The sequence below is a fragment of the Polyodon spathula genome, chromosome 10 (genome assembly GCF_017654505.1).
Source record: "Polyodon spathula isolate WHYD16114869_AA chromosome 10, ASM1765450v1, whole genome shotgun sequence".
Lineage (NCBI taxonomy): Eukaryota > Metazoa > Chordata > Actinopteri > Acipenseriformes > Polyodontidae > Polyodon > Polyodon spathula.
In genome coordinates this window covers 5,324,771-5,337,265 of record NC_054543.1, presented here as the reverse complement: position 1 = coordinate 5,337,265, position 12,495 = coordinate 5,324,771, and the positions used below count along the sequence as shown (strand labels likewise).

Genomic DNA, 12,495 nt, shown 5'->3' with positions numbered 1-12,495 from the left:
TGAAGGCCCTGTGTGGTCCCACAGTGGCACAGCTATACTGATGTATAAAAGTGTAAGCGAACCCTAATGCTTCACTCCTTGTGAAGAGGCTAACCTTGCACAGTAAGTTCTTTATTATACTTACCTTTATTTAAAGATTTACTGATGCCTAATGTTAACATGTTTTAAGATAGTTGTATTGAGACTTAAAATGTATTGCATTTTAAGGAAAACTTGATTGATAGACAGCTACAGTACCTTCTCTTGTTTTTCTTAGTTCCAATGCCGCTTGCAAGAAAAAGCGTTCTGCACCTTGCACTGCTTGCATTAGTCGCTCAGATCTGTACTTCTCAGCACTGGTCTTATGGCTGGCTTCCAGGTGGGAAAAGAAGCATTCATGAGTTACAAGCATCTTTGGAGGTAAGCACTTGTGTAGGTAGCTGTGAAGGTCGTGCTTTGTCGCTGCATATGGTAATCAAGGCTTTGAGACTTTGTTTTGTTTTTGTTTTGTTTTTTTACCACTTAAAGAAAAACTGCTATTTTTAGTGAGCTCATTTTTTCATAGGGAATACATGGAAATAGAAGTGTCAGATGTTACAAGTAGGCAAAACTTGTTACATGGCTAAATAAATAACTATTGTATCAACACCAGCCACAACTGTGTAAACTGGGACGGTAATACATGTTGTACTGAGGCAAAAATTATTTTCTGTCTAAATAAATAAATAAACACCCTGCATATCCTGTTCATGAAGCCTGGAGACTATTATTGGAAACTGCAAAGCAATACAAGTCGCTGACTCTTTTTACCCAGTGACCCACACTGGATGATGTTTGAAATTTCAAAAATAGAATTACCGCTTCTAAAACTCATGAAAAGTACTACATCTACGAATCGTTATATCGGGCAAGGGGGAGAAGTGGCCATTGCGCAAGAAAAACACAGATTTATGAAAATATATCGCGCTAACATCACATTGAACAGGACTGTAAGCAGGAAAAAAACAACAATATTATATGAAATGCAATCACTTTGTACCTGCTTCTGAGAGGAATGCGTTACAGATTGGTTTCTTCGTTTCATCTTTGACTATGTACCGTAACGAACTGCACACTAAATACAGGGGCTAAACGCTGTTCCAGGGGCTGGTTCCCTAACGAGAAAAAAAGGATCCGAATTCACTGAAGTCGGATCTTAAACAGACGTTGGATACAATTCTGTACAACACGCGGCGTAACTAGGGAAACTGACCAATGAGAACGAGAACCGAACGCGTCTGTTTGGCGCGAAGTTTCAATACCCAGGATGTCCCAAGAACACAATAATGTTACAAAGAAATGGCAAGTACAAAATAATAATAATATGAAAACATTTCAATTATATTCCAGTCTTGAAAAATGTAAGTTGGCACATTCTCTAAATTGTAAATATCTATATATCACTTATATATATATATATATATATATATATATATATATATATATATATATATATATATATATATATATATATATAATCTAGCTGATATTTTTGATATTTTGGCTGCCACTGTACTCAGCAGTTTGAGTAAATAATTCTACCGTCACTTCAGTGTTTAAACAAAATTGATCCTGACAATCTTGCCTCAACAACATGATCACTGAGTACAATCTTGCTTGAACGAATCGGCTTCAGAGTGCCATTTAAGTTGGTTGCATCGCCTTTTAACTCACAACTGTAACGTTGAAAAAGAAAGCTGAGTTAATTAGCTGTCAGGTTGAAATAACGTTTATTTTACTTTCTCTATTGTGTGTATGTGTAGTTCTGATTGTGTAACATTGAAACGAAAACAGTTTGAATAATTTGGAAAATGTTATTACAAAAATACAAATGTATTATGAATATTGGCTTTTATATTATGTTTTAATGATATGCAAATTGATAACAAGAAAAGGGCTTTTCTCATTTTTAAATTGTTAATTAACTTTTTTTTTTCCATCAGTCGGATACAGGAGTAAGAGAATTTCCCAAAAAGAAGACATGGGTGTTTTACAAAGAGAAATGACTTGAAAATTGAATATCATTATTGTATTAATAGAAATGTACAATAAAGTATTAATGTAATCTATGTTGTTGCTTCGTTTAAATACAGCAAATTATTGTGTATGGCTGATTGTCAATTGAAACATATGTGATATTGTGTCTAAGTTAATAAACTTTTCTTTACCCTAAAATCAGTTGTGTGTTTGTTTGATTCAGTATCAGTACAAAGAAACAAAATAATAAAAACAAATACAAAGTTTTTCAATGAACATCACATACAGTGCTGTTTGGTCTGATTAAAGGTTTACTTCATAGTTTGCAATGGATGTAGGTAAACTGTAGAAACTACAAAGTACTACAAGGTGTCCTATTAACAAAGAATAGGTTATAAAGTATTGTACACACTGCTAGGTTAAGGATAAGAAAATCCATCTGAAACTTGAATAGCGACTCACTAGAGACAGTTGATCCCTGCTGAGACCATGTATTTGCATGCATATTTGTTATCAGATAAAATCGGACTGGTTAAGTGACCGGTTAATTTTGATCACAAGCTTCAGTGGTTAGTAAAGCAAAGGTCTGACCAAAACCCCAGTTTTGAAGTTCTGGATTATACAACAAATACAGTGGTGAAAATAGTTTAAAAAATTGGTGCTAAACTGTCTTGAAAGTTTAGCACCAATGAGCCCACTGATGATCAAACCCCATCCTAATCAAGCCTGCTCACCCCCCTCACAACTTCTCACACGACACAAACCTTCTCTCCTGTGTATGTGGATGAGTATTTATTTGAAAATATACCTGGGTCATACACCGGTCGCAGCGACCCACCTCAAGATGTGGGTAGTCACGCTTTGACCGGGGTTGAGCCAGACTAAATCTATGACGGACATTCTTAAGCGGACGAAATAACAAACAGCCACGTCTCTGTTTATTCTGTTCAGCCATATTTTTGTTAATTGAGACACCATGAGCCAGATTGCAGCAGGGATGAAGAAACATTTGCTGTAATCAAGATTTGCAGATTTAGAAGACATCAGATTACAAAAATAAATAAAACAAAAGAATGAGGTAGTTTTAGAACAGAAAGATTTTTTTTTTGAGAAAAGTATGTAAACTAAACTCCCAAACATGTCATCTAACCAATGTCTACTTTCTGATAAAGTAAATGCTGGAAAGGCCAAACTGTTGGGGGGAATGTGGAAAACAGAAATGTAACACCTCTCCACAAATTAATAAAAAGTTCAACACAATATTAAGCTGTCAAAGGAATACATCCATAATACTGTAAAAAAAAAATACTGGTATTTAAAAAAAAGAGAGACAGTAAACGAAACACCACACACAACTTTGTTTCAGTAAGCAGTACATTCTATTTACAATTCTGTCTTTTTTCATAAACCCCTCCTTACTAAGTTATTCATAGGATAGGCTGGTTGTTCGTTAAACTCATCTCCCGCCTTCCGTAATTTGGCCCGCGCACATCGACTGCCAATAGAAACCCTTCGCGCGGAATTTCAAAATCCTTTGAACTCACAGTCGGTAATTCGGCTACTACGCCTTTCCTCAAAACTAGTACACTTTACTATTAGTACTTTGCTGTTCAGGAAAATAGAATGAAAATAATTCCTATCACCAAATTTTGCTACACGTTAGAGACGGTTTAAGAACATTTTGGTTTGTTTTGATTTGTAAACAAAATACATGAGACATTACGCGGAGGGATACTCCACATTGTGAGTTACAAGCAGGGTTGCAGTCGCGCGCGGTAGGTTTGTACGAGATTCTGGTATCGGGGACGAGCAGAAAGTTAGAAGACTTGGGCTGCTTTTAGTATTTACATTTTAAAGAAGATAAACCTTTTTCTAGCCATAAATGGATTAGTGGCGTCGTTGAAGTTGTTTAAAGGTTGAGAGGTAAGGCTTTGGAAAAAGAAAAAAATATTTTGCTGATGTTACAATAACAACAGCTTTTTATCCTGCAATCGCCCGCCAATTTTGTTAAACCATTACAAAAAAATAATGGATAATAATGTAATTTGTTTCAACATCCAAGTACTTGTCACTTGGATACAGACACATATAAATTGAAAATATTAATCTCACTGACTCTTAGCTCAAATTTGTTTTGATATGCCTGTAGCAATAACGTACTGAATATAAAGTAAGTTATGCTGTCTGTTCAGACATTACCGTAGCATGGTGGTGCCAGGAATTGTGGAAACTTGCTGTGAAAATGTGTTTGATTTATTTTTGAAAGAACATGGAAAATATATCGGTCACTTAGTGCTTGTGGTATGATTTCACTTTTTTGAGAACGTTGGTTACAACTGTGTCTTTGAAGATATCAGTCGATTATTTAAATACTGTAAAAAATAATACAAAAAAGACCCATCTTGTAACACCTTATGGTATATTAAATGTACAACTTAGAGGAAAACCGTGATATTACCTACATCAGTTTTAAAGCTTCTTCAAAATACCAAAAACATAAAACAGCCATGGTGAGGAATTGGTATTAAGTGCAACGTCAATTTGTCACCTATCAAATGTTCCTACTTTGTAAAACTGTACTCCACGTGTAGTAATTAGTTTTATATTAAATAGATACAGCTGGTGTTAACTAACGGCAACGTGTACTAGAGCTAGGTACATTTTTAATAAAGCAAAAGGTAAAATGGCAACAACATGCTGACTGCAAGTTGTTTTCTTTGAAGCATAACGTAACGGTTACTACACTAAAGTAACCCTCATGTACACTTGTAAAATTGTTTGGTAAATGTACTATAGATATTTCCTGGTGTGACTTCTGATCATGTTGTTGTTATTAGTTTAAAAAGTAAGCTAATTATATTTTAGTTATATATATAAATTTCTAGAATATTTTCAAACTACTTTTAACCACCAAGATGAATTAGGATTGTATTAACCTGACAAAAAAAAATCTTAATAGCTGCAGGTAAAATTTTGGTGCTGGGAGCAGATTTTGACGCTTATACATGTCATTTTGCTACCGGAAACTGACGAAATAACACATTGACGTTACACCGGTAATTGTCACTGAGATCTAATGACAGTAGATTCACAGTAACTTAGTTTATATAGTCGTGTGATAGTGTCTTCTAAAGCAATGTATGAGGCTTGTTGATTATTTTGGCTTCATTTGTGGAGGTAATTCTGCTACTGTAACACCTGTTTTCCTTCTACGTGTGTGTTTGTAGGATGTTCATCTTAGCTGATTTCAGACACTTGCTTTTGTGTACAATTAGTTTTGACATTTCCTGCAATGTATCAGTCTGAATGTCATTTGAGTAGTTGCATAATCGTTAAAACAATTCCAAGCCCACATTACTTTGTGTAAACTCCAATTTAAGGAGCCAATGCCCAATTGAGCAATGGCTCAAAACTTTTTAGAGCAGTCATAAAGCACTGCAAATGATGGCATAACTGTAAGTGGCCATTATTTGCAATGTCAAAAACCAGTTTAATTCCTTAAATTTTGTAAGTAGTACTTCTGTGCTGACACTGGGGATGGGGGTGGCAGTAGTAGTAATAGTACTGAAATTTAGACATTTGACAGTTTTTGTTCAAACTTTTTTATAGGTAAGATTTGTTTTTAGAAAATGTCGTTGTATGGAAAAATAGTGGTTATCAAAAGGAGTGGAGCTGATGGAACAGAATTCCCTCTAACTGCACAATCATGCTTGTTTGGAAGGTAGGTTTTGCATTTTATTCATAACTTTCGTTTTTGTAAATGCACCTACTGCTTATTTTTGAGGTGGTCTACAGCTATTGTGGATTGTGAAACATGGTCATTTAATGATGCTTCTAAAGCCAGAAGTGTTACTTTTTGCTGGTATTAATGTTGCTAAAAATCTACAATTAGGTTGCTAATTTGTTAAAATAATTACCTACAGGTTTTCTCGTCTTATTTAATATATCACAATTCTCTATAGTTGGGAACTTTAATTGATTTAACTTTCAACATCAGCAGGGGAAAAGTATTTGTTTACTACACAATTTATATTTTGTGTCTTATCTATTTATTTAGGAAACCTGAGTGTGACATTCGCATCCAGCTGCCTCATGTTTCTAAAGAGCACTGTAAAATTGAAGTGAATGAAAATAAAGAGGTAAGTGGTTGAGTAGATGTAGCTAATGTCTAACAGAGTTCTCCCCAGGAATTCTGTGTAGCTGGGTGGCAGGGCATTATAGCTGGGAGCACTTAACGGGAAAATAAATTGCCTTACCTTAAATATATAAGATGACAAATAATTTGAATAGTAAGACATTGAATAATGAATAATAATTACCCCCTGATCGATCTTTTTTTGTGTGTGTTTTTAACGGAGCTTGCACATCATACTACGCAACTCCTTGCTGTAAAAAAGCTATTTCCATCACCCCCATAACATCATACCCACTATCACTGTGTTTTTGTTTTTTTTTTTCTTACGCACTAGCCCCTCTTGTGGTTCTTCCATTTCGCTTTCAAGTTGCTGTTCGTTGACTATATCGGGTTGCTCTTTTTCATTTTATACATTTTTTCATCATACATTTTTATTTGGTAATTTCCCACGTTCGTTATTGGTTTGGCTTAGAAAATAATTGATTATTTTCTTACAGCAGTTATTTTAATGTTTCAACCTCTCAAAGAGATTAAATGTAGTGTCAAGACAGCTGTCATGTGGTTCCAAGATTTCTTTCTCAGCGCGCGCAAGTGATCTAGGCTGCTAGCAGCGCAATCAGCCCTTATTGTTAAAGGCACAGTAGCATCTGCAAGATGAGCGGCTCAAGGCTTTTCAATATTAAAGCCATTTGTGGCAGAAATCTGCAGCCGCTACAGTCTCAAAGGTTCTTATCTTGGGAGACTGATGTGCTGATGTATGGCTGCCATTTACAAGTCATGCAACTTTTTAGTTTTCTGCTGCATCAGTAGTACATTTTAATTGGGTTCCATTTTGATTTTCTAAATAAATTGATACTATATTTGCGCCGGCTTCTTATTAAAAAAAAAATAAGATTATTTTGGGGTAGTATCATTGTCCATTTTTGTCGTATTGTACTGTAAGGTGATATATAGTACATAATAGCTATATGTAAGCACCAAAAAAAGTGTATTCCTTTTATTGTGATATTGTAACAATATGTACCCAGGTGCTTGTGAGAGATATTTGAGGTTCATTTATAGAGGCTGTACACCTTTAAGAAGAAAGTCCTAATTGGAAAGTCGTGATCAGCTGTTGTCAACTGACATACAAATGCTTAAGTGCAGAGATGCTGAATTATTGCACTGCGGTTTCATGCACCAGTTATGATGGTGACCAAACGTGTATGAGTACTGTTATGTTTAAAAATAAAAAATAGAAAAAAAAGTTAATGAACAGTTGCATTCAAAAAATTGTAGAATAGCGAAAAACTAAAATAGTCGTGCATTAACAAAATGTCCTGAAAACTTTAACAAAGAAAACAATTTAATTGAAGCAATAAGCAAAATAATTTATCTAAAAGTGAAAAGGTTACTGTTTTTTTTAGTTTTGTGAACTCCAATTACCCAACGTTATCTTTCCCCAGTCAAATCGCCTAAATAAGCATGGCAATTTACCATAATTAAAACAGTAGTGAAAAAGCAAATGTAGAACATAAAGAGCAACCAGATCTAGTCAACGAAAGACAACGCATCATTCAAATTCTTTGTCGTATTATATATTTAAGGTAAGGCAAGTTTATTTTTTCCGTTAAGTGCTCCCCGCTATAATGTTCTGCCGCCGGGCTATACAGAATTCCTGGAGTGAACCCTGAACTGTTTCAATGCTACATTGTTAAACTTCAGGCCATGTCAATGATACAAATCACATGCAATATCCATTATACTGCATATTTACAAATTGTAAATTATCCATTTTATTAGAAATGTCATTGCCTAGGTTATATCCCTTAATATACTTTGTTTTTATTTACTTTTTGGTATATCACTAGTTTTGTTTGATATTGGTAGTTTGAAAACATATTTTAATGTGCTGTGTTATCCCTCTAGGTGATTGTAACAAATTTGAGTACAGTTAATCCTACTCGTTTGAATGGTAAAATTGTACAACAGTCTGAATCTTTGAAGGACAGAGATGTTATCACTATTATTGATCGTTCTTTCAGGTAAGTGACCCATTTAAGAAAAGCATTGAAGAGTGTACTGGGGGATTGTACATTTTAGCTTAAATGTAAACTGAAATCTTTCAGCCCAGTTATAAATAGAACATTAATCTAACTTGACTAACACATTGTTTCAGGTTTGAGTATCCTCCTGAATTGACCCTGAAGAAAAGACAATCTGTAGCTGCAAAAAATGAAACCCTGCAGGTAATTTCAAAAGACCCTCTTAGACTAGGAACTGAACCAATGGCACAAGTAATTATTTTTTTTAACACTCGTGGATACTGTGTGGCTCCTCAGTCCTCATGGAGTACTATTTTTGGAGAACAACCTGTAATACATATGCAGACTAATTATTTATAATAACATGCAAGCTGCACCACTTTTACCTAAAAGGTGCCTTTTAGACCTTGGTCTGTCACATTGAAAATATTTAGCTTTTCTTATGATTTCTTTCCCCCATGTTGGTTTTGAAGAAACAAAGTTCACCTTTACAATCACAAACTTTCATAGAAACAAACATCCATACAGTAAAAAAAACAAAACACCTTATGACCCCAGCAAGCACTCGTGCACACTGATGCAATTTTACAGATCTGGAATCCCGTGTCCAATGTACATGTTTCTTTATTTGAATAATGTAATGTTGATCTTACATAATGCTATATAAATTCACAGGTGCTTCATGTTCAGCAGGTGAAGGACACAGTATGTTTGTCTCCTGGAAATCAGAGAAAATGCACCATCTTGACTTCAGGTTTGTAAAATTTAGAAGTCTTAGCTCCTGATTTTTAGGTTTGTAACAACTGGTTCACAATTTAAGTAGTAGTAAAAGTATATAATATGAATGTACTGTATAATTATGTTGTTCTCAGGATTTTTCTTTGTATTGTATACAGATACTGTATAATTAAACACAGCAATTGACAATATTGTTTCTGTCTATTTTTTATATTAGATGCATCCTATGATCACAAAGAAGCAAAGGTTATTGGAACCGAACAGTTAAGTGAGGCACACATCAAAAATGCTACACCTGGAGAAAACGATGCATCTGATACAGAATTTGCCCATAAACCTAGGGGTAACCAGGAGAAGCTAATAGAGGGTTTGTCTCCTTTCAGTCAACTTTATAAAACGCTTAAACGCCAATTCCAGGCAAATGACCACCAAGCCACTAGCAAAGGTGGAAAAACACCAAGGAAAGCATCAGGAGATGCAGGTCAGACACCTTTATCAAGATGTAAATCTGACAAAATTAGTCCATCCCGAGCTGTTAAAATGTCAGTGGAAGTTAAAAGTACACTGTTACCACAAGCCTCTGTTTCCAGAATAACTCCAAACAGAGGTAGAAAGCCCTTTGCCATTTGTGAAAAATCAGCTGAAGAGGCAACGTTGCAAAGTCTAGTTTCCTGTGTTTCTTCAGAGGAGAAAAATACTTCAGAAGATGAATTGAACAAGGAGACAATTGACTTGCCAAGGTCTAGGAGACGGAGCAAAGTAGTGAGTGATTTACTGTGTGATATTGTAAATGGTGAAACCTCCCAAATAACAAGCAATATGACAAATATTGTAACCCCCAAGAATGATCGTCGTTCAACATCACGTGGTAAGACCTCAATACATATAGTTACGTCGGCAGATAATGAAGATGATGGATTTGTTGAACCAAGTGTTTCAGATAATGAGGCCAGCTCAGTAAACAGTACTCCAAAGTCTACAGGAAAAGGTCAACCAAGAAAGTCCCCATTAAAAGATGACCATGCAGGAGGGAATTATTCTGTTTGTGAAAGTGAAAAAGAGAAACCGTCTGTGGTGGAGAATGTAATAGGCACTGACCAAGAAACTCCTAAGAGACGTCGCCGGTCTTCCCAGCCAACTCCTGTGAAATCGACAGAAAAAGAGAAAGAATCTGGGGAGGAAGCACAACACAAACAAGACAGTTTTTTGAAAGCTAAAGAATCTCCAAAGTCTAAATGGAGCAGTAGGCAGTTTACACTGCAAAGATCCATTAGAGCAGATGAAGTGCTAAAAGAAATCCAAGAACTTTCACCTTTAGCAAAGAAATCGACAGAGGAAATGGTGTCGGGAGGAAAAAAAACAGAAATGCCTAAAAAAGGCAGGAAAAGTATAGAATCTAAAATGCCAGCTTCTGAAGCAGAGCTTACTCTTAAGAAAGTTTCCTCTTCACCAAGGTGGCGAAGTAGATCACTTTCACCTGCCAGTCTTGAAACTCAGAATACTGTCAAGAAAAATTTTGATGGCATAACACCAAAGAAAACACAGAAAAGTCCTGTAACAAATGAAGTTTCAACCAAACGGAAGACTCCTAATAGCTCTCCAAGAAGGCACTCTGGAAAAGCAATGCTGATAGCTGAAGAAGTACTTTCAGAAATTGAGTCATTGGCACCACCTAGTGGAGAAAATGGTGCTGTGGAAACAGGTACGGTACTGCAGCAGTGTGTGCTGATTAGTTACATTTTACTTAAGCAAATGCTTTTTGTCTGAACTCAAATTAATTTATAGAAAGTACACCAAGACAAATTTGTATTGGAAACCAAACAAAAAAAACAAGCAGTTTTTTTTTTGTCTGTTTTTATATAAATAATTAGGCTCTCAATTAATTGCAGTTAACTTCTGTGATTAACACGTACATTTTTTGGGAGATGAATTTTTAATTGCACTGCTGTTTTGTCTGTCCGCATAATGTAATTTGTTTCCTGCGTCACCATTTTAGTGTCACGGAACTGCATTATGTAGCAAAGGTCTGTATAACTCGTAAATGGAATGTTTATTTTTTAAAAACATTTTGACAGTTCATTGGATAGAAAGGTGGTCACTTGTATCTACTGTCAGCGAGTTCCTATATATCACAGAAGTGCATCTAGTCTGCTGTACCACCTGTGTGTTAAACATGCTTTCACTTCTCAAAATATACAAGTAGTTTTTCTGCTAGAGACAACAATACAATAAATGAAACCCATCAGTTTCGCCTGAGTACTCTTAGAGATTAAGGGTAGCTGCAAACCCATGAATCAAGCTAAGTACGATATTATTACTATAACTATTGCTGTTGGATAGCTACCAACTGCAGACCCTTTAACATTGTAGCTTTGTTTTATTTCAATAACCATATTCATTTTGTATTTATTACTTACAATTGTTTATGTATTCTGTATGTATGTGCAGGGGTGGACAAATCACTACTATGTATGGTAGGCTGATGGGCCTATGGTAGCCCACCACAAATTTTGGTAACCCACATTTTTCAGTAGATAATCATTTCCATTTAACACTAAGCAACATTTAAAAAAAAAAATGTACACAGATACAATTGTAAAGTGGTAAGGTTCAGAAAAGAAATCAGACATCACTTCTGAGGGCAGCTAATAAAACAGGTATTATTGTTTATTTATTTATTTTTACCATATATAACCAGTTACTGCCAAAGTTTGGTAACAACATAGTTTCTTTTAATATTTCTACCAAACAATAACATGCTAATAGTTTTTAATATTCATAAATCTATAAAACACAAATATAAAAAAGGTTAGTTAATGTCCTTTACCCTGTGTACTCACACTCAGTTGCATTTGTTTAAGATGCAAATTCCCCGCTTTGATTGGTTTATCTGTCATGTCACTGATCTTGTAAGCAATTAATGTGTGATTTTAAAAATAAATAAAGAATAAAAAAAATAAATGAATGTCATGAATCTTAAGGCATGAACCAATCACGATTGGATTCACTGGTTACTATAACTACCGCTTCAACTGAGTAGGCGTGTTCTAAATGAGAAGTAAACTTAGCTGGTTTATCAGTCTGTATGTAGAAAGTAACCAAAGATCTTCTGTATAGAAGATCTTTAAAGTAACTGTTAAGAAAAAATTCTGTAGAAGCTGCCAGTAATTCTGCAGGCTTTGCAACGTTACAGTGCGGTAGTCCGGACCCAATTTTTGGTAGTCCCGGCACCCCGGACTAACGATTTGTCTGCCCCTTGTGTGTCTGCGTATGTGCGCGCGCACACATATTTATATGTATGCAGGTGTGTTTTGGCTAAAAAGTTGTTAGTGTAGGAACAGGATTAATTACAAGATAAGATTGGGGGAAAAAAAATAATAATAATGTGTTCTGATGTTTAACTAAACTATACATTTCTATATTTTTTTGTCAAATTTAGGTACTAAAAAGACTTTAAGCAAGAAGCGCAGGAGTGAGGAACCGCAAGAGAAATTAGCTGAACCACCTTTAAAAAGAAAGCGAGTTTCCTTCGCTGGTCACTTGAGCCCTGAGCTGTTTGACAAACGCTTGCCACCCGATTCTCCTCTGCGGAAAGGAGCTATG

At 35.3% G+C, this 12,495-nt stretch overlaps 1 protein-coding gene across 1 annotated transcript in view; it reads left to right on the top strand.

Annotated features, from left to right (window-relative positions):
• Window positions 1-3,794: 3,794 nt before the first annotated feature.
• The window catches only part of LOC121321636 (mucin-5AC-like), a gene marked incomplete at its 3' end in the record, with an annotated part of 16,796 nt that continues 8,095 nt past the window's right edge, over window positions 3,795-12,495 (top strand). Inside the window, exons 1-8 of the mRNA XM_041260635.1 lie at window positions 3,795-3,918; window positions 5,605-5,716; window positions 6,053-6,134; window positions 8,039-8,154; window positions 8,289-8,358; window positions 8,830-8,908; window positions 9,110-10,594; window positions 12,332-12,495. The exon at window positions 12,332-12,495 is cut by the window's right edge and continues 90 nt beyond it. Of these exons, the coding sequence (XP_041116569.1) occupies window positions 5,625-5,716; window positions 6,053-6,134; window positions 8,039-8,154; window positions 8,289-8,358; window positions 8,830-8,908; window positions 9,110-10,594; window positions 12,332-12,495 (2,088 nt within the window). The remainder of the gene's footprint in view (window positions 3,919-5,604; window positions 5,717-6,052; window positions 6,135-8,038; window positions 8,155-8,288; window positions 8,359-8,829; window positions 8,909-9,109; window positions 10,595-12,331) is intronic.